The 21035-nt window shown below is 38.4% G+C and overlaps 1 protein-coding gene across 2 annotated transcripts in view; it reads right to left on the bottom strand.

Moving 5' to 3' along the window:
• NEBL (nebulette) overlaps positions 1 to 21035 on the bottom strand; it is a 274542-nt gene that overhangs the window by 134697 nt on the left and 118810 nt on the right. For both annotated transcript variants that reach the window (XM_041122468.1, XM_030008943.2), the window contains exon 4: positions 12522 to 12629. In XM_041122468.1, the coding sequence (XP_040978402.1) occupies positions 12522 to 12629 (108 nt within the window). The remainder of the gene's footprint in view (positions 1 to 12521; positions 12630 to 21035) is intronic.

The raw sequence follows: 21035 nt of genomic DNA on the forward strand, positions 1-21035 counted from the left end.
AAGTGATGACTGGTTCCTAAGCAGGATAACATAAGTAACGTTTCCATTACCAAGTACTGCAGCACAATAGGAGCAGATCTCTAGAATGAAATGGTTCTGGGGACGTAAAGTTTGTATTTTACATCAAGGGGGAGTAGCTATGGTCTAGCTCTACTCTGGTCCAATGGACTGGATACACTTTGGTGGTTGGAGTGCATCATTCAGTTTAGTTTCATCTGGAATGAATCCACTTTGTATGTTCCAAGACAGTCCTTCAATGACAACGGAATTGTGGTAGTATGATCAGAAGATTCACCTGAAAACCACTAAAATGCTAGTGGGCCAAAACCATCTTACTCTTGACTAATACCTGGTCTGTCAATTGCCATGGCCATGCAAGAACACTTGCATACATGTAAGGAATATATGTCACATCCCAGTTACCTTTGCACCTCAGCCACCTCTTCAAAAATTTGCCATTCAAGACTCAGAAAGGCTTTCTGGTTTGTTACAGAAAGACCAAGAAGACAACCAGATGTTATGAATGAAGCTTGTTGATATCAGAGAGGGTCTAGGGTCAGGTGCATAATTAATAATCCTTTTTAACTCTAACTTTGTAAATTCAACCCAGCTATGTATAACCAAGGAAGCAGTCACTGCTTGGTACGGCTGAGCCACAGCTAGAAATGGCACAAAGTACTAAGCTCACTGATGGACTCATTGGTCTCATTGATAACACCATCATGGCTCTGCCACTGCTCAATAACACATGCTTAGGGAACGTACCTATGTAACAATCTTCCCCTCCCTAAGATCCTTCCAGTTTCCTGCTATCAGCGTACCAGAGCCTTCCTGACCCTGTCACTGGATTTGGGTCACAACAGTTAATATTTCCCAATGGATTTAACTTTCAGAATCTTGTCTAATCCTTCTTTTAATGTATTTTATACTTCTAGACTTCGCTGTCTCCTGTATTAATGAGTTTCACAGTTTGATTATATGCCACATATTTGTTTTTCTTTCAAGTAGATGCCTGACAGCTATACTTCCTGATCCTAGTTCTTGCCTTATAAGAAACAGCACATAATCACATTCACTTTTCCAGCTCTATGCTACCTGTGACTTTATAGACTAATTCCGCCTGATCTTTTTTTTCATACTGAAAGCTCAATCCCCATTTGTGTCTTCCCAGTATCTTTTCTACCCATTTTCAATATTGGCTGATCATTTAATCTCCAATCCCTCAGTACTGTCAGAGCCTTCTATAACTTTTTGCCATCACCTTCATTGATAATTCTGCTTAATTTTCTATCACCACCAAGCTTTTTTTGAGCCTTTCATCCAGTTCATTTCTGTTGAAAAGAAACCTTACTGCTAACTGAACTTCTCAATTCAAGACAGCATGCCAGCTATTATCTGAGCCAGAAACACACACTGCACAGAAAGGAATGCTAAACAAAAGGCAATGCCAAACAAGTGACCTCATTCCACGCCTGCTGCCCTTGCCCTGGTCATATCTACAGCTCTCCTGGCACAGGCAAAGAAAACCTTTGGCCATTTCCCTTGTGTTCACAACACTGCAGCCAAAGGCAGCCCAGCCCACGCCAGAGCAGGTCTCCCTGCTGAGCAGGCAAGAAAACATGAGAGATGAGATGGAGGCACCTTCCCAGATCCTCTGAATCCTTCATTTCCCATCAGTGGTGCCTGAGGGAGCAGCACTACTGAGTGGCTCCAGCTCTGCAACAAAATGGTAGCCAATGCCATTCAAGATAAAAGGTGATGAAGTGCCTTTGTCCCACTAGCTGAGAAGAGGAGGGAGCACGATCCCTGCTCAGTATTGGTATGCTGAGGCACAGCCTGAAGACAGCCAGACCTTGCCCTGATGCAGACTCTGGGTCTTGCCACAGCTTCTCTGTAAGCCAGTCCTCCCCTTTTTACCCAAAGACCACCTCTGCTGTGCCAAAACCCACACCAGCCACACTATCCTCCTCAGCTGCTTACCCACTCACTACTCTGGAAATGGGGAACAGCTACCCCGATATGCCAAACCCTATAAAAATCAGTTAAGCCCAGCAACATAAGTCACACACTCTGGAGTATATTTCTCCTCTTAAGGCTGGAAAAGGGCTGGACTGGCCAAACTGGGTAGGGGTTCACTTTACACCATCATTCCCTAGTGAAGAAAGCTGATACAAAGCAGGGGCGCAGTAGGAGCGAAGCTCAGGAAGGCTGAAAACAACCAGCCTTGAAGTTCAAAACAACCACCTCTCAAGTGACATTTTCCTCAGACTAGACTTGCCCAAAGTCCAATATTTAGTTACTACACAGACTGAGGTTCAGAATCCCTCTATTTCCTGCCTCTGGCTTGCTTAGTGAAATATTCAGTATCTGCCCCTTTATACCTCGTCTTTCTGGGGGACTGAACAGGGTCACTAATTACCAACTGAGAAAAGACAGGAGAGAAAGAAATTAACTCAAGGTAGATCTGAAGAAAAAATACTTCAGTTTTCCATTAAAATATTGTGGTTGCTAACAGCGAGACTATGTTGGTGTGAGCCACAGAAAGAACCTTTCAACAAAGTACACAAGCATTTCTGTAACTAAATCGTTATTTGAATAATACTGAGAGCAGAAAGGGTTAGAAAGCAATACTTGCGGCACTGTAACCTGCTTTTTCAAAAAGTAAACTCCTATCCTCCGAGATCTTTGTAGACACAAGCAGAAACAGCACATGCAAACTTTTGCTACTTCCCCTTCTTGTGTTAGGATGGTTAAAAAGTTTAATCATTATACTTACTACAGTGCTGGCTTTGTCACAACTAATGTGTCTCCTGACAGGCTAAGTAAATCACAGACATATGTGTTAACATGCAAAAAAAAACCAACTGAGTGCCACAGAGGACCAGATACCCCTGCTGTCAAGGTCAATGAAGTCTGTGAGCATCATAGGGGTGAGACATTCAAATCTCCAGGGATCAAGACTAAAGATGGTATTAGCTTTAGAAGCAGAGCATCTTGTTCTTCAGCAGGAGGTTTACTGCCTAAGATGCTGCCGTAGCAACTGATGCACAAAAAACCAAAAGCATCAGATAAGACAGAATTAAAAGCTGAAATGATAAGAGGGTAATGGACAATATAGGAAAACTAGGAAATTACAAATTATCTTTTCCTTGCAAGCATTTAAATACTCAAGGATCTCTAGAGGTGCTAACTCCTGGTTCTCAACTTTTTGGCTAATTAATTTTTTCTCATTCTAAAAGCTTCATTTTAATTAGCGCTCAAGTTGAGCTACTATGAAGGGGTTTTACTTTCGTTCTCTTTTTACTATATGTAAAAAACACTGGCTTCAAAAATATATACTCATTAAAAATAATGAGTGATTTTGATATTGCTTAAATATATTCAAGGGACACAGGAAAAAGTTGTTGGGTTTTTGTCATTATTTAGTTGCTTAGTACCACAACAGAAAAAGCCATATACTTAAATATCAGAAATGTTCCAAGTTGATTAAGTCTTTAAGTCACTGGTGTTTAAAGAGAGACTCAAGTCCTTTAGTCATATGACAGACAGGTGCTTACAACAGTTGCCACAAAACAGTTTTTATAGTTGTCTTCATTAAAGCTTGGAATTTTTCATTCCATAAACTGCAGTACAAAGAGGCATGTGCAATATAGTCAATACTGCAGAAAAATGTGAAAATAGCATAACTGTCAATTTATTGCTCAGATTTACATACCGGTTTTAGCCTCCAATTAGGACATTCAGAGTTTTAAATAAGGACATATTGACCTAGAGGTTTACTTCTGTATCTGTAACACATGCATCTGTTGACAAGATATGGTAATTACTGTGGATAAAAAATGAAGTCCATTAAATGTTATGTTATATATTTGAAGATTATGTAGTGGTTTCTTAAATTACTGATGCCTTTCATATAAGCCTTGCCTTGCAATATGAATGTTATATCACAAATAGAAGATGAAACAAGTAAGACAGAAAATTCTATCTTTTTCTTTCATATCTCCTAACTAGGTATTTCTATTTTATTGTTATTTTAACCAGAAAAAGCCCAAGAGGTATTTTTCTAGACTGGATTGAACGTTTTGATCATCGAAAATAGAGCATTCTTTACTGAATTAAAGTGTATCTCCTGCAAAGCAACCCATCAACCCAAATACAGGTTTAACCAAATACAGGTTCAACTTAAAATTTACCAATGCTAGTGACATAAATGAATCCAACGCCTTTGATTCTGGAGTTCAATGACACTGTTCTAACATACCACAAATACATGTTTTAATTATTTCTCTGTAATGCTCAGCTTTGTTGCTGTTTTCTAAAGAGAAGCATGACAGGACATGTCTATCAAAATATTTAGGTTATCATTTGATTCAATTCTACTTAAAGCCTACATTTTTGCAACCAGTTTGCAATTAGCATTCATTTCTCATGCATGAGTTGACCCACTTACACAATGCAGTAAATCTATGCCTTTGGGGATTTTTCTGGACGGCTTGCTTTACTTCCACCACACAACTCATTTTATTTTGTCAAGTGAGCAAGGTTACAGTCATCCTGTCAAACTTATTTATTTAAATTAGAATCAGAAAGACTATACTATTCCCTGTGGAACTTCACTGAAAACTTTTTGAAACTTTGAGATGTATTTCAACATCATAATATCTCTATAACTTTTGTAATCAACTAATTTCATATGAAAGCAGTGATACAGAAGAAAATAAGCAATAGTTACAGCAATTTCTTCTACAAACTTATAAAAAAGACTTCTGAAATCCTAGGAAAAAACATAATAAACCACAATAATATGAATCATATTACATTTGCTAAAAAAGGAGAGAAAAGAGTTTTTCCTAACCAAGCCTATAGAATAAAGCCAGATAGAATAAGACCATTTAAGAGGCAGCTATGTAGGCATCACATCTGCTTGCTTTCTCTACCAGAGATCCACTTAACCTAAAATATTTCCCCCTACATCTCTGAGGACAGTTTCAGCTTCACATTTGTGAGGGTTCTTATGAGGTCACTTATCCATCCTCACTGTGGGGCTGCTGAAAGGGAGCCTTCCCCAAGCAGAAATTGTCCCAAGGTCACATGCCATTCAAGTCCAAATAGACTTGTGTCTGACAGACAAGCACTTCCATTTTATACAATTTGCTGATGTGGCGTTTCTCTCGCACATTAGTAGCTAACCAGAACTTCAGTATAGATTTGGGGTTAGTGTTGCAATGGACTTACCCAAATGCCTATCTGAATTTACACATCTAATGCTATTATGGGCAGTATGGGATATAATAGCTCAAACAACTCACTAACACCCATTATAAATCCCTATTTTTCATGTTAACAGTTTTTCCAAATGCAGTTGCCTCTTTTGGGCAGGGGTTTGTTTTCCAAGTTTCTCAATGGTAAAATGCTTCTGTTCTTTCTAGTGACGAGTTATGCACCTTTCCACCTTTGTTACAAAGTAGTCTTATAACAATGTCACTGATAGACTCTAATGCTTTTCCAGCTCTGGACCAGGAAGCTGATCTTCAGCAGGTGAAGAATGTCACCATGTTAGGGATATCTGTTTTACTACCCCTATGGAATATGACCTAATGTGACTGAGTTATACATTGCTGCAAATTGGAAGTCCACCTGCTCAGCAGAACTTTTCCAGTAGCTAAAGTCAACTAAATCATTCAATTCCAACTGAATACATAATAAATTCCACCATACATAATAACTGTAATGAGTATCTGACATTCCAAAAAGTATCCTTTAACTTGGCATTTTGGGGTCTAAAAATACTGTTTCTTCCCACACCTTGGGAGCTATTGTCATGTATATCACAAGGATTAAGAAAGGGAAACCAACAAAGAGAATCTGAAAAATTTATGGGGACAGAAGAAGAAGTCAGCGACACCCCTGATGAATCACGAACACACTGCTCTGGATTCTCAGTGATCTCTTCCTCCCCAGCGAACAGCTGTAAAATTCCCTAGCAAAAGTGTCTCTCTCTACCTCTAACGGAAGGCTGACATAGAAGATAATGGTTTACTCTAGGTGCCACTTACCGGATTAGCATGAATACTTTAATCTCCGTGCTCTAGTTCTTCGTGTAAATAAGGACCGCGTAAAAGGGGATTCCAATACTTCCCCATTTCTTAGCCAACTCTGAAAACAATTTCATTCAATAGAGTTAAAAGAAGGGAGAAAGGAGCTTTGAGGAAAACTCCACAAAGAAGTTACAGGTTGCTTTTACAACATTTTATGGTGTGTGGAATATCATACCGTACAGTAAATAAACAGTAAATGAAAGAAAATGTTACAAAGCTGAATGCTTGCTGACCATTGTTCTACACAGGGATCAAAGCAAAAAGAAGTGGACAAAGTTGCATGCCATTAAATAATTTAAGACTTTTTACTGAAAGTGTAGGTAAAGAATTCATATACATAGGGGTTAAATTAATGCTGTCTTTTTCTAACTTTGCATAATACTTTGATAATGATCATTAAAGAAAGATTTTCCTTTTTTAAGTAGAATACACACTGAGGTTTGAAATGTGTTCTCAAAGGTTTCCAGTTCCTCACTTAGCACAAGTTCTATCTAAAATATTACTTACATTTCCTTAGACTCATCATTTCTTAAGGATCTGTTCAGTCATTTTACAAATTTCTGAAAACTGTACAGTATATGAAACCTATATAAAAATCTGCAAAAAATATTCATAGTCACTGAAAATTAATGTGATTCTTCTGCTAAGTCATTTCTAAAGCATTTATTAGGACTCTACATTTCAAGGCAGATTTTTTCCTGCTTACTCAAAATGAGAAGTCAAAAAACTTTAACACGGAAATATTAGAAAGCCAAAGGATCTGGGGCTTCTCAGAATTTCCACTTGTATGTATCTATACAAAGCAAGATTAGAAGATAATTCAGAAAAGGGACAAGGTTGGACACGACTCTATGCATGTATGGTCACTGCAGAGGAGCACAACAGGAACTCCATCTTCTTGCAGAGATACATTTGTATTAGCAATAGGAATGACATATTCAACCTCCTAGCTTCCAGCCAGAAAAAAATGCTGTTGAACGCAACTGGTAGATGCTTAATCACATGAATTATATGCAGCATATTTGAAATGCAGTTGTGTGGAATTAAGCCTACAGCATACCAAATAATGAAGAGCTCTTGGAGTTGCAGTTCATGTTAAACTGTCAGAGGAACCAACAGGAGCAGAAGGCAATCAGTACCATGGTGTATTGAGCCTTCTACACCTGCTACGGCATGCAGCACTTCATACACTGGTCAGCAAGTGCTATGTTAGTAGACACAGTTGTCATATATGATTAAATGCATATTTTCCAAATGAAACAACAAAAAAATCATGCTTAGGAATATAAAGACAGTCAGATAAAGTATGAATCATTTCAGAAGCAGTGAAAATCCCAGCATTGCCTAGAACAATATAAGCTCTTTTTGTATGCGATTTAACATGCTTACCCAGTCTCTTCGCTGATGTGCCATGGTTGGTTTTGTGAAATGTAGACATTGATGTTGCTGTCAATTTTTCTTGTTCCCTTTCATGCTATTCTTCTCCTTCACTTGAATTCAATGGAGGGAAAAAAGCCCTTAGAGATGAGTCTCTGCAGGCTTTATGCTGTGAATCCTAAAAATGGAGCTCCAGGCCTTGTTGTTAACATCTTCTGACAATTTTGTCTACAATCTGTTTTGGCAATTTAAGAGACTATTTTACGTTCGAGCAAGTAAACAGGCTGAACAACTGTGCCAATAGCTTCTAAAAATGGAGCCATGGCTCAATGTCTGTTAGGGACAGTTTCTAATTTCAGATGTGCAGATGTGCACAAGTCACTTGTTTCCTCATTTAGTTGCTTCATGAAGACATATTTATGTCACATCTGAGGTAGTACCCAATTCCTTATCATTTGTGTCTTTCTCCAGAAAACAGGTATTTAGTTGATTCAAATTATGGGGGAAATCCTGTCCTCTGCTGCTTCCCCTGAAGCTGTATGAATTTAACTGGAGGTAGAATGTGACCCTTAACGCTAAAAAACACATGCACTCTATTTCATTAAAGACAATGAATACATACATAGCCTTTCTCATTCAAATCCACATACACTGCTTTTGAGAATGTTACAAGATTTTCATGCTCTCTCTCTGTGCATCCAATACAGGCTTCACTAAACTCAGTGAGGGGTTCAACTCCCTGTATATGGGGGAGACACCCCCACCCCCCAGGGGTGATTCAGTGACCTTCTCTTTACTAACTCTACCGTCCTTCATAACTTAAGGTCTTCACCAAAATAGGATAACTTGGAAATGTGCTTTGTAAACCAGATTTAATCTGTTTTCTTATTTTCCTTTTTTACCTTAAGGTATAGTTTTCATTTTGAATACAATCCAAACCCCCTGGAAAACAAGTCACATACATATAAATGAACTGCATGACTTCACTTTGCTAGCTCTCAAAGGGAAGAATGGCACAGATATACGCTGCTTCTTGCTCCCACATGACTTAAGTTCCTAACAGCATGAATGTGGAAGTGAGAAATGCTTACATGAGCTCTCACTGTAATGAGGGCAACCACTGTGAAAGCTTCCATGCATCCTTCCAGCCATACAACTAAGTCAGCAACCCCTACTATCCAAGCACTGGCCTTTATCTTAATGAAAGCTTCTCACTCCATCAATTTGTATGGACACCTGTTTTGCTTTATACTTCGCAGACATTTACCAGGAACAGATTTAAGAAAGAGCAACTTATTTCACATAGGATAAAACATGCTTCAAGCCATATATCTAGACATAAAAGTGCAGTGGCAGTAGGCTGCAGCTCATTGCTACAAACTGCTGAAAGTGTTCCATTTCCCTGAAGGAAATACTATTAGATTGAGTTCCCACTTCTTCATTTAGCCATGTGTCATGACAGATCAATAAATAAACTTTTGCCATCTTCTTTAACTATTCTCTTCCTTTTGCCACCTTAACTTTTTCCTTGTAAAATCAGTTTACAGTTAGCTTATTGGCAAAATCACCTATAAAAATATGTGGTATTGTCTTCATTTTGAGAATATTTGCATTCATATTGAAAATCCTCTCAAAGTTCAAGATGGACGAAAAACACTGCAAGGTCTTCTAAAAAAATTAACACATTTCTCTGTGTGAACAGTATAAATTTTGTGTGTATTAACTACAAATTCAATCCCAAGCAACAGTGACATCTGCAGCAGAAGTGATGGAAATTTTATATCTGGAATAACTGAAAAAATACTAATAAACTTCTATGATACTTATAAGCATATATATTTTTTATAATAATTATAAAACATTTTCACACATATTAATTCATAAAAATTATTTAAATTTTAAATTGCCTGCTCAGCCATGCAAAGGGTGCTAAAAATCCTGCAAACTCATCAGTTAAAAAAGCTGCTTAGTTTATGCTGCCTTGCTTACATCAATCTAGACTAGGATGCTAGTATGTGTGGTTTACACCTTTCAAGCTAACTCAATGCTAAGAAGCTGTAACAGTTGTAGTTTGGGGCAGCTGAACCTGAATGTCCCAAAGAGACTTTGTGATTCTTTCTAACAAGCATGTTGTACATCTGCAGAATTAGGCTTTTAATGCTAAAAAAACATGAGACACTGGGGTAAATTTTATTCTTTTCTAAGAAACTCCATTCTGGTCCTGATACATCCATCGAGCCACAAAATAAATTCCATGAGTTTGGTCTGTCTTCAGAGGCAGGATTGCTGGTGGCAAAATAGCAACTGAAATCCAACTCCCTCCATCAACCCACTCTCCTCCCACTCCCCCCACCCCACTAACCTTTTTCCTCACAAGGTTTATATTGATAGTGTAAGAGATTCTTTAAAAAGTCAGAGCACTGTGCTAATATTCATGTATGCTGCAAAACTTAATATCAGGACAAAAATATTTTATAAAGATTTCTGTTAAATAATATCTACTGTCATTAGTTTTATTGTTTTATTTATCTTCATCAAGAATAGCTACACACTTAACTGTGCTCACTTACCCCGTCAATGAAGTTGTTATGATTTTGTTTCAAATAGGCTCTTTGAGAAGTTTCTAATACTTCAAGGTGAAATCAAAGCAAAACTGAAAATTAAATACATATATATATATTAGTATTCTTCCATTTTGCTATATATGAAAAGTAAAATTATTTTAGAATTATTAAAGTGCTTACCTTTCAGTGTCTTGAAACCTTAATTAGATCCTTAGTCCGTGATGTATACTGTTTATCTGATAAATACAGAAACTACCCTGTGTGGAATGCATTTCTATAATACAGGAGTTTTCTAATTACATTCAAGTTGTGGCCTATGCAGAATTATCTTTCTACAATACAATGCTATAAATCAAATTATTATTAAAGTGTAAGTGTAAATGAAATGCAACTTCTTTTATAACGCACAGTTTAAAATTTCATTTTACCCTTCAAGATTAATTATTTCTAATAGAGTCCATGACTTGGAATCTGTCAGCTACATACATCAAGAAAAGAAAACAACTCCGTATTGTTATGACTGGATGGAACAAATCTATATTGTTAAGACTGGGTGGTTAGAAACGAAGAGACAGGAGTGACCAAGGAAAAATACTAAAAAAAAAAAACCAAAACACTTTTCACATTTAAAAAGACAGTTCTGGGTCTGAAAAGGCAGGTAGATACCTTTGGTTCACGAGCCAGACAGTATCATAAAATTGTGCAACAACATCCTCTGCTAGAAGAGAAACCCCCTTGTCCTACTCCAAAATAGAGATGGGAAGAAAACTCTTTTACCATTTCACAAAACTACTTGTTTGTTTTTATTTTCCCGCCTTCCCACAAAGGAGAAGCCAATATGCTTTGAACAAGAGAGAAAGAGTATGCAAGTGAGCTGTCATACTATTCTATATTCTGATGTTGAGGGTACTGGACTTGGGAGATCTAATTAAATTTCTTGGCATGCCAATATCCAAAACTGAGTACCGCAGGCCTGCTGTAGGGTACTCCTCTCAACCTCTCCTAACAGAGCAGACCCATGCAAGGGATTAAGTATTCATCAGAGCATTCCTCGTTTCATCTCCTTGATGCGTTCCAGAACTACCCCACACAGAAAGATTGCTCTTGCTTGAGGAAGCTATGTAGGTCATGAGAGGACTTAATTTAAGTTCGTAGCCTGAATAAAAAATACAGCTGATTAAAACCAGGGACTCGCTGAAGTTTCCCAGATCCCAAATAGAAGTCTTAATGGCCATGCTTTTTGCCACTCTGAAGAATACATCTTTCTCTCTCACAAACCAGAAATTTCAGTTACCCCCAGCATTAAAATAAGATATGAGCTTTTGTTCTCGTCTTATCTACGCACAGGAGCATTTGCACAGCTCTTAAATTAACTGTCCTCCCCATTGGACAACGCTCAAGGAAACGAGTCCTAAGTTTTCACCTCAAAGACCAGCTCTGGACATCAAAATCTTAACTAGTGAATGCTTCAGCAAGAATGGTACATCTCCATTGCTGTGATAAACTAGTAATTTTCAGTGACTCTTTTTTTTCACTAACATCCTAACCGGAAAAAAGTTTTTTCTTTCAAGTAAATAAACTCCATCATTTTCTTCTGATCATACTTACACTAGGTGCCTCTGATGCCATGCTGTTATTTTATTATTACAATGAATGATTAAAAAAAATTTTCACAAAATCATCTATGGAGACATATTCTCACAGCAGAAGAGCAATCAGGAGGGAAGCCAGGACAAGTTAACGGTATTGATTCTGTATCATTTCTAGCTGCCTCTAGTTCTTACCTATTTCACACATATCATAACTCGCCCTACGTATCTCCCAATATTCCACCATGCAGTGAGTTAAACATGTTACAAGGGAATACAATATAAATAAATTACTTTCCTAGTGAAAACATAAGTAAGGAAAAGTCCCATTTTTAAAAATCCCACTCCTGAAAGCATTCTGCATTCAAGCTCTAAGTTAATGAAACACATGGTTAAGTTTTGCTATGTGCCATTCCTTTCTCATCTTGCAGAACATTGCCTTGCATATTTTTTCTTTTAAAACTCAGTATCAAAATTTTAACTGCTTCTAGAAAACTCCACCTTACTAGTTATGCTAATTTTGACAGCCCCTGCTAAAAAAAGACAAAACTTTATAGCTCATATAATTTATATAGTTTACATGTAAATAGAAAGTTACAGAAGTATTCTTACGTGCTGGTAAATCTATTAAAGCAAAAAGTGTCAAATCATTTTAGTATAGCAAATACTTTGAGCATACTTGCTGAAAGCTGGAGAGGTGAACACACATTGCCAATGTGCTGTACAAGTCCATGGAATAAAGTTACACACACTTCAAAATCTGACATACACAAATCGGTCACCAAAATCAGATTCTTCACTCTCACAGACTTCATCAAAAACACCAACAAACACGCCTTTTCTTAGACACACTATTTCTCCATCTACAATCACTTTAGGTGGCAGTCACATACATTACTGATTTGTTCCTGAGTCCTTTTCAGTCTTTGTAACTCGGGCGTATCGGTCACAATACTGAACCCTCTTCCTTTGCTTTCTTCAAAGTCTCTTTTGTATTTTACCTACAGAATAGAAAATACAGAAGAACAGGGTTGTTTTCATTTTCCACAATGTGCCTCTAGCAATGTAGCAATTCTTTTTTACTGTAAATAAAGCACTTGTGAAAGGCTTTCAGCCCGTAAAGGAAAAGCCTGCCTTCATCCACAGAGACAGGCAGCAACTGGACAAAATTCCCCAGTGCCCAAGGAAATGCCTCCTCCAGGTGTGCTGTGGGCTCACCTCCATGCATACTGCAGCTGTGGAAAGATCACTCTCTGTGGTCATTTCATTCTCAGAGCAGTAACCACAGAACTACAGATGCCAACACAGCATCAAGCAAGCACTTATTTTCCCTCCAAAATAGCTATAACTAAATCTAGAGGTCTTCTAATACACAGCTTCACATTTCAGCCTCTCTTCATGATGAGTCTACCAGTCTCTTCCCCGGTTGAAACATAAATTACATGTTAAAAAAATGCTGCATGAAAAGAGTATTTAGAGGATTGCAAAGTCAAACGTTCATAAGTTAGGGAATGGCTGCCAGTACAAGCTTAATTTGTCCCTCTTGCACATATGCATTAGGATATTGTCTTTAATCAGGTACTCATATATTACCCTTTGACAAGTCCCCCTCCTTTATTCTGTACACAGCAGAGATGGGTCCGTATGTTCTGGTCCTTTTTTGAACCAGACTATTCAAATCCTACCGTCAAGGTAGGGATATTAGTTTCCGCAGGAGCTTTTTTATAGCTCTCATCACAGTCATTAATCAATCTTCATAATGCACCCTGGAAAGTAGGAATAGCATTATCCACACTTCTAGGGCAACCTGCAAACTGAGGTGAAAAAAGCTTAACTTCAAAAAACATACAGGGGTTTCAGGCTGTTCACTCTCAAATTCCTAACACTTGAATATGCTCAAATTATAGACTTAAGTTACCTGTACAAATACCCAGTACTTCTACAAATCAGTCTTGGGAATCTCAATTTCTGCATAAAGAAACATGATGAAATCTGCAAAATCTTAAGCCACTGTCGAGCAGCAGACAAAACTCTGTAGCAACAGAGTTGGGACCCATGTATCCACAGATGGATTCAGCTACCTTATCCATAACAACTTCTTTCTACTTCCTATGTACCCTGCTTTATTCACTACACATATCCAGATTTTGCAACACATGGAAGAGCAGTAGTACAAAAAGCAGTATTCTCCTTTACACAACTGATAACCAGAGAACATCCAGCTTATGCACCAAATTTTTAGTTAAAGGTTGGCTTAGGCTTATTTCACCAGCAAGCACTTAATGTTAAGGTGATGATACACAGGAAAAAATACCCCTAGATCACAAAAGTAAAGTTTCACAGTAGAATATAGTTTGTCCTGCCCATCCTAGTCCTTGATGTGTATGTTCATAACCTTTGCTTTTTCTTTAAATGCAGTTTTACTGTATATATTTATCATTGTATATAGTTCATGCATAGGTCCATCATACAAATCCTTGATGCACTGCAGTAAATGACCACAGCAACAAATTACCATTTTTCCTGTGTTCCACCTTAGAGCTACCTGAAATTCATACACAAATGACTGTAGATTTCACATGAGTATATTCTTTTCACGCCACCCTGAGACTAAGGAAACAGTGCTTCCACTCAGGCTTTTGACGAAAGTATCGGCCGGTGGCCCATGCCTTTCTATTCATCTGCCCCACATTCAACCCCTCTGCACCTGTCCTTCCATTTGACCACCATTATCAGGTATCACTTTGTCTCCCTCTGAGCTTCTAAACTAGCCTGATCTATCTCTCCATGGCTTCTTACTAAATCCCTTTACCCAAGGCACTTCAAATACCTTTCTCAAATATGCTTTTTCTGTTGCCTCTTATGTCCCTATACTTCTACCAAATGGCTCTCCATTTTCCCACTGACTCTCAGAGGCTTCCTTGAATATACTGGGTGGACATAATATTCTGGGACTGTCTGGCACTTAGAAAGAGGTCTTACAAGTATATGTGAACTTTTTTTATTTGAAGTCATACAAAACTTTACCAAATTTGGACAGACTTCCATGGCCAAGGACATGTGCCTAACACAAAAGACTTTCTTCCATCTCAGCAAGCTTCAACTCTTCAGCCCTAAACGCTAAGACAACTGAGCTGTTCAACAACAAAAAAAAAAGCATCAAGAATTTCAAATAATGATATAAAAGTTTGTCCTAGTCTCAGCCTTGGAAATAGCTGAGTATTTTGCATTAAAATTCAAAATTTGGCCTGAGGCAGACAGCTGACATGGAAATGTTCAGCCTTACTGCTTAAAGTTTACCAGAATTATGAGCAAGTGAACACATCTTATAATAAGAAATGGGCTCAGCCCTGCCTATAAGAGAGATTACCTATTGTTAGAAAGAGCATTTCCTGTTATTAGTTCCAAATGTATCAGCCATTAACTTCAAATGACCTTTATTCATCTTACAAAGGAACAGAAGAAGAGAAGGAGAGAACTAGATAGTTTTAACATCACATTATTTTAATCCTCCAGTCAGCTAAAAAGGGCTCCTACTCTCTATTAATAAATCACTTCACAGGAGTGAGGTTAACTATATTCTTCAGAGCAACTACTCTGCAATCATAAAAAAAAAAAATTATTTAAAATGTTAGCAGAGTTAATATATGCATTATTGGATTTTGCTATCTAACTTGAAAATGTAGTTTTAAGTTATAAAAATCACAACAAATGTTTCATGAAGACTGCAGCTCAGTGAAATGTGGCCCACTAACACCAGTAGTTATTTTAAGTTCAAAAGAACAAAAACCCCAAGTTTCCAGAAAATGTCAAATAATAAAGATGCCATCAGTCATTCAGAACTTGGATCTAAAAAAAACCCTGGTCAGTATCAAGAATGCATATGAATGAAGAGGGGAGAACACAACTGCTGACTGATCTCCAATTTTAGATAATTTAAAAATTCAAGTTTTTCTTACCCAGAAAACTTTTAATTACTACAAAATCAGGGATTAAAATGCAATTTAATTGCTTCAAACCAATTTACCATAGAAAAGAATATTCTGTATAGGAGCTGTAAATATCACTATAATGAATGACTTAACTGCATATCAGGTCTGGATGGGATGGAGTTAACTTTCCTGATAGCAGCCCATATAGTGCTGTGCTTTGTATTTGTAGCTAGAACAGAGTTGATAACACACCAATGTTTTGGCTATTGCTGATCACTGCTTGCACAGCATCAAGGATGTCTCCCCAAGCTCACCCATAGACCGGTAGGCTGCGGACAGACAAGGGGTTGACAGGTGACACAGCTGGGAGAGCTGACCCAAACTGACCAAAGGGATATTTCATATGATAAAACATCATACTCAGCAACAAAAGCTAAGGGGGATGGTGGGCATTGCTTATTAAGGCATTTGTCTTCTGAAGCACTATGTGTATTAAGGCCTACTTTCCCGGAAGTGGCTGGACATCGCCTGCTGATGGGAAGTAAGGAATAAATCTTTTTCTTGCTTTGCTTCAGTGTGCAGCCTTTGCTTTTTTCCCATTAAACTTGACCCATGAGGGGTTTTTTTATCGTATTTTTTCCCTCTGTCCTGCTGGGAGGGCGTGGTGAGAGAGTGGCTTGGTGGGCACCTGGCAGCCAGCCAAGGTCAACCCACAACAAACTGGAACCCTTGAAATTTAGTTTTGAAATGGAAATGTCTATAACCCCTAATGACTGAATCATAAATGCGGTCATTTCCTACAAAGATGCTTTTTAGCAGCTCATCACTAAAATCCCAGCTAGTAGTTCGTAATGCCTCCCTCTTGGCTCCAAAATTCAGTGCAATCTCACAAATGCAGAGCACCCTCAGTGGTGACTGCCCTGAAAAATTGATCCTTTGAGAAACAATGTGTGTCATAAACATTAGAAATAAAACACTAATAAATCACCATAAATGAAAAATTTTTAAGTGAAAATACTTCATGAGAAGTAATTCTGCACAGACCCACAGTGAAAGTACTAAGTGATCCAACAGATCTTTAACAAATCAAACTTCTCAGATTCATTACATCAGCAAGATATCTTTGATGAGCCCAAATCCATTCATGAGGTCAGCATGAAGCAGCCAAGACGGTGGGTCCATCTTACTCTGTACATAAAATCTTATACTGGAGAAAATGCTGCTCATTTTTTTTTGCAGGTATACTTGGTACTTGGCAGCATATCCACCTATTAGCAAAACAAGATTAATTTTTCCTGGGAAAAATAAACTGAAAATATAAATGGAGCCTAAAAGATTGATTACTCTCTTGGGTTTTTTTGCACCTACCCTTAGTCCAGACTCATTTGCAATAAGAGAAGCACGTATCAACTGAACAAACAACACAGGAGTCCAAAAACACCGAACATAAAAAAAGCAGAGCAAGAATTCAACATGGTCGATCCTTATGCTCTTATCATCACTGGAGAGCTGTGAATAATACCGACCTCAGAAACACACTTCATTCCATCCCTACCTCAACAAGTTACTCAGCCACAACAAAGCAAATATTGAATCTCCAAAAGCTAAGGCAGTGTCAAAGCTGGTTTCCTGTAGAGTCCCTTGTCTCTTCTCCACTTCCCTGTACAGACCAGGCAGCTATGCCAATAATCTCCTTCCAAAATATCCCCTTTCCTTATTCTGATACACTGCACAGCCCCACAGACTGTGGCATCATCGTGCCTGATGTCCAGCAAGGAAGGAGTAAGCAGGGTAGAATGAGACCACACACACCACATTTGCCCTGAGAGGAATGTTCATAGACGTACAGTCTTTACCACACCCTGAATATTTATGAATTCGTTTCAGTATATTGTGTCTGAGGTTTGCCCAGAGCCATCTGCTCCTTCTGAGCCCAGCACACACAACTACTTCCCAAAGGTCACCATCTGCTAATACACTGGTTTTCACAGACTGGCAAGAAATCCTCTCCCACAGTACAGGTCCTAGAGGCACATCTTGGCAAAGATGCCTTTGTTTGGATCTGCTTCTTCCATAGAGCACCTACGTCTGTTGATTTTGCCTTGATTTATCTTGCTTCTTACAAACTTAATTGCAAGACAGAGAAAAAATTTACTCTGTAAATCAGGTTTTTACGAACGTGACTAAAAAAAAAACCGGTTACAGGTAAATCAAACATAAAGAACAATTCCAGACTAAACTCAGTAAGACTTCCTTTTAGTTGACTAATCCCTCTATGAAGGATCCCTAACATTATCCTATCTGACAAAGCTAGGTTTCAGTCTTCATGGCATAGTCTGTCTTCTAACACTGCCCATAGCTCGAAATCCCATTCATTTCCTGCTCATAATCAGAGGTACATTTAAGTCCAATCTAAGCCCCAACAACAGTCAGTACCCAATCCGCCCACGCACTGCTTCTCCTAATGGCAGTAAAACATGGCCTTCCCACTGTCACTCAATTAGAACTATTGTCCACAGTAAATCTAAACAGCCATCCGGAACGCAGGAACTGAGAATGGCCCACAGGGCAGACTAAACTGTCCTCAAGATTTTTATATGAACTGGAAGGTATAGGCTGGGCATTCCTTAGGGAAATCAAGGAGCTATGGGCTCCTAAAAGGCCATTGATGAATGAGTTTACGTGGAACAAGGGACTGCAGGGTTAAAGATTTCATCCCATTAGTTTTACTGTTCTTAGTCAGCTAAAGGAATCTGCATTAAAAGCCAAAAAAAAAAAAAAAAAAAAAGTAGGGAGTAAAATAAAACAAAACAAAAATCCCCTGAGACTGCATTTTGCAATTTTTTTAAACAGTCTTTAGAATGCTCACGGTCATATTTTAGAAATTTTTCCTTTTAATATAGTAAAAAAGCCATTTTCACAACTCACAGCTCTGAAGCATTCATCATAATAGTTGAAACTTTCTGAGAGAAGAAAGTTTCTCATTTGAGGAAGTTTTAAATCTGAAAAGGCCAGCACTCCAACACTATGAAAAACATCTGCAACTATATGGAGCAAAAAGGCTCAAGTGCCATCACTAACATTAAATATACTATCTTTCTATACATACCTTTCAAACATTGGGCAAGTCTGTCTGCGCTACCCTGTACAGTACACCTGAGCAAGTTTCTAACCATCTGCAAATCTCTGCATTGTAATTCCCTGAGGACCTTCGCAGTATTGCCAGGGAACTACTTCTAACAAACAAAAATCTTGGAATCCACGTCAGAACAGTTAAAATATTGGATGGGTGCAAATTAAAATGTATAAATAGTAACTCTGGAGATAATGTCTCTATAATGTGGTCTCTTTATACTGAGGATGATGAGAGCGGCTCACAGAAAAAGCACGGGCAAAAATGTTCCAGACCCCAGGATGTGCAGGGACAGGAAATTGGAGGCAGTGAGAGATCAACAATTTCAGAATGAGAAAAAGATGGAGTCCTCCATTTGGATGTATCACAACAGCATGTGAACAGTAGCTGGGATCCAAATAAAATTATGACTGAAGAGAGGGTGATCTGAGACCGTTTCAACAGGCATACGTCCAAACAAGTCACCTAGGCTCCACGCCGTCAAAGGTTATTTCCACTGAAACTACTTAGGTGCTTCTGCCCAAGAAATCACTTTTATGCCAGTACATACGCTGCTCAAGTGCCTTGCACCTTGTTTTGCTATTGGACAAAGTGGAAGTCAGTCATATCCTTTTCTATTAAAAAATAGCACTAATGTTCTCCAAAGTCTGCACACACAGAGAAGGCTACATAAAGAAAAAGCCAGTGGCAGATCAAGCTGGTCTTCCCCCACTTCCACCAGCAATTATCATCCATTCAACTTGTGAAACAAACTTTACATCAACATTTTAGAAGTAGTAAACAAATTCTGTGTAGAACTGCAGCTGAGGAGAGATGAGGTTGCAACCTTCATGTTAGAGAAATACCGTCAGATCTTCTGTCCATTCCGTATTACTTGGTATATTCTGTGTTTGAACTAGTTTATCTCCAAGGAACAAAAGCCTGGTGAGGTGAAGGATTTGTTAGTCTGCCACAACAGAAATAGATCTGCTTTCACCATATCTCATCTCCAAGCAGAAAATGTAAGACTGATATATATAATCTAAATGCAACCTGATAAATTACCACAAATTTTAATAATACCCTCAAAAATGAAACTAGTGATGGCAAACTCCTCCAAACAGAAAGATAATTATCAGATATAAAGGTAGTAAGAAAAAAAAAAACCAAACCAACATTTAAATGTCTTGTGTATAGATTTACTAAATCCTGGAATATGGTTTTAACGCCAGGGTCTGAACTAAATATACTGTCTTGCTGTTCTCTCCATCAGAAAGGAGAATGGTCAGACAACCACCAGGAAAATGATGAACTCAAGAGCTGTGTACTCTGAAGGAAGTACACAGCAAATCACAAGCACATGTGAGCTTGCTCTGCCTACTCTCCAAGGTGGACAGAAAATGCATAACTGCTGGTTGGCTAGGGCATGAAGACTGAGCTAGTAAGTCCTGCTGAGAGGCAGGATATGTTAGCTCGGGCTCAGCGCCATGCAAACCATGGTCACACAGCCTTTAGTTGGCTCATAGTACTAGCAGTGCTCAGAGGCATCTGCCCACTGGGTACCAGAAAGATATAACCCAAAAATGCACATCCACAGAAAAGACAGGCAGCCACAACAGCAATTCTGGGGGAAAAAAAGAAACCCCAAACACTCCCCTCCCTGCAAAAAGCCACCAAATAAAAACCCCCAAAACCTACCTAACAAATCTTCCAAATAACACAAGGGCCATATTGGTCCTAAGAGTGTAGAAAATTCACATAAAGAATCAAGCCAAAAACTGAACTAAAAAATACAGCATGAGATGTAGAAGATTGACCCCAGAAGGGGATGTAAAGAAGACTGACCTCAGAAAACTGTAATACAGACCAAGGGTGCAAGTTGTAGTCAGATATTACAAAAGGTAACCAAAACAAACACTAACAGGCAGCAGAGAGCCAGCACATGACATGTGGGGGAAAAAAAAAAAAAATCTGTAAAACTTTCATGAACAATTGCCAAAAAATCAGGCAACATTCGCTGCTGTAGCAAAAGAAAGAGGCTGAAATGAGTCCAACTGACAGCAACCAGAATGCAGCCCAGAACAAAGTGCAGAGGAAAAGGATCTGAAAAATCTGGATTTGAGCAATGCAGACGTGCAGGCACGCAGGCATTACAGAAAGTAATGGGACACACTGCAATTATACCCTCTGGCTTCTGCTGATAGCTTAGCAAACTTGGGGTCTCTCATGTCTGTCACTCAGATGCCATGTAGCTGGCACCTTATATACCACTCACATTAGTAACTATCCTCATGTCTCATTATCCTACAGCTCCTCTTGTCTGCTTTCTTGGTAAAGACATGCCATCTCTTATTCCACAGTGT

Source organism: Aquila chrysaetos, chromosome 3 (genome assembly GCF_900496995.4).
Source record: "Aquila chrysaetos chrysaetos chromosome 3, bAquChr1.4, whole genome shotgun sequence".
NCBI classification, from domain to species: Eukaryota; Metazoa; Chordata; class Aves; order Accipitriformes; family Accipitridae; genus Aquila; species Aquila chrysaetos.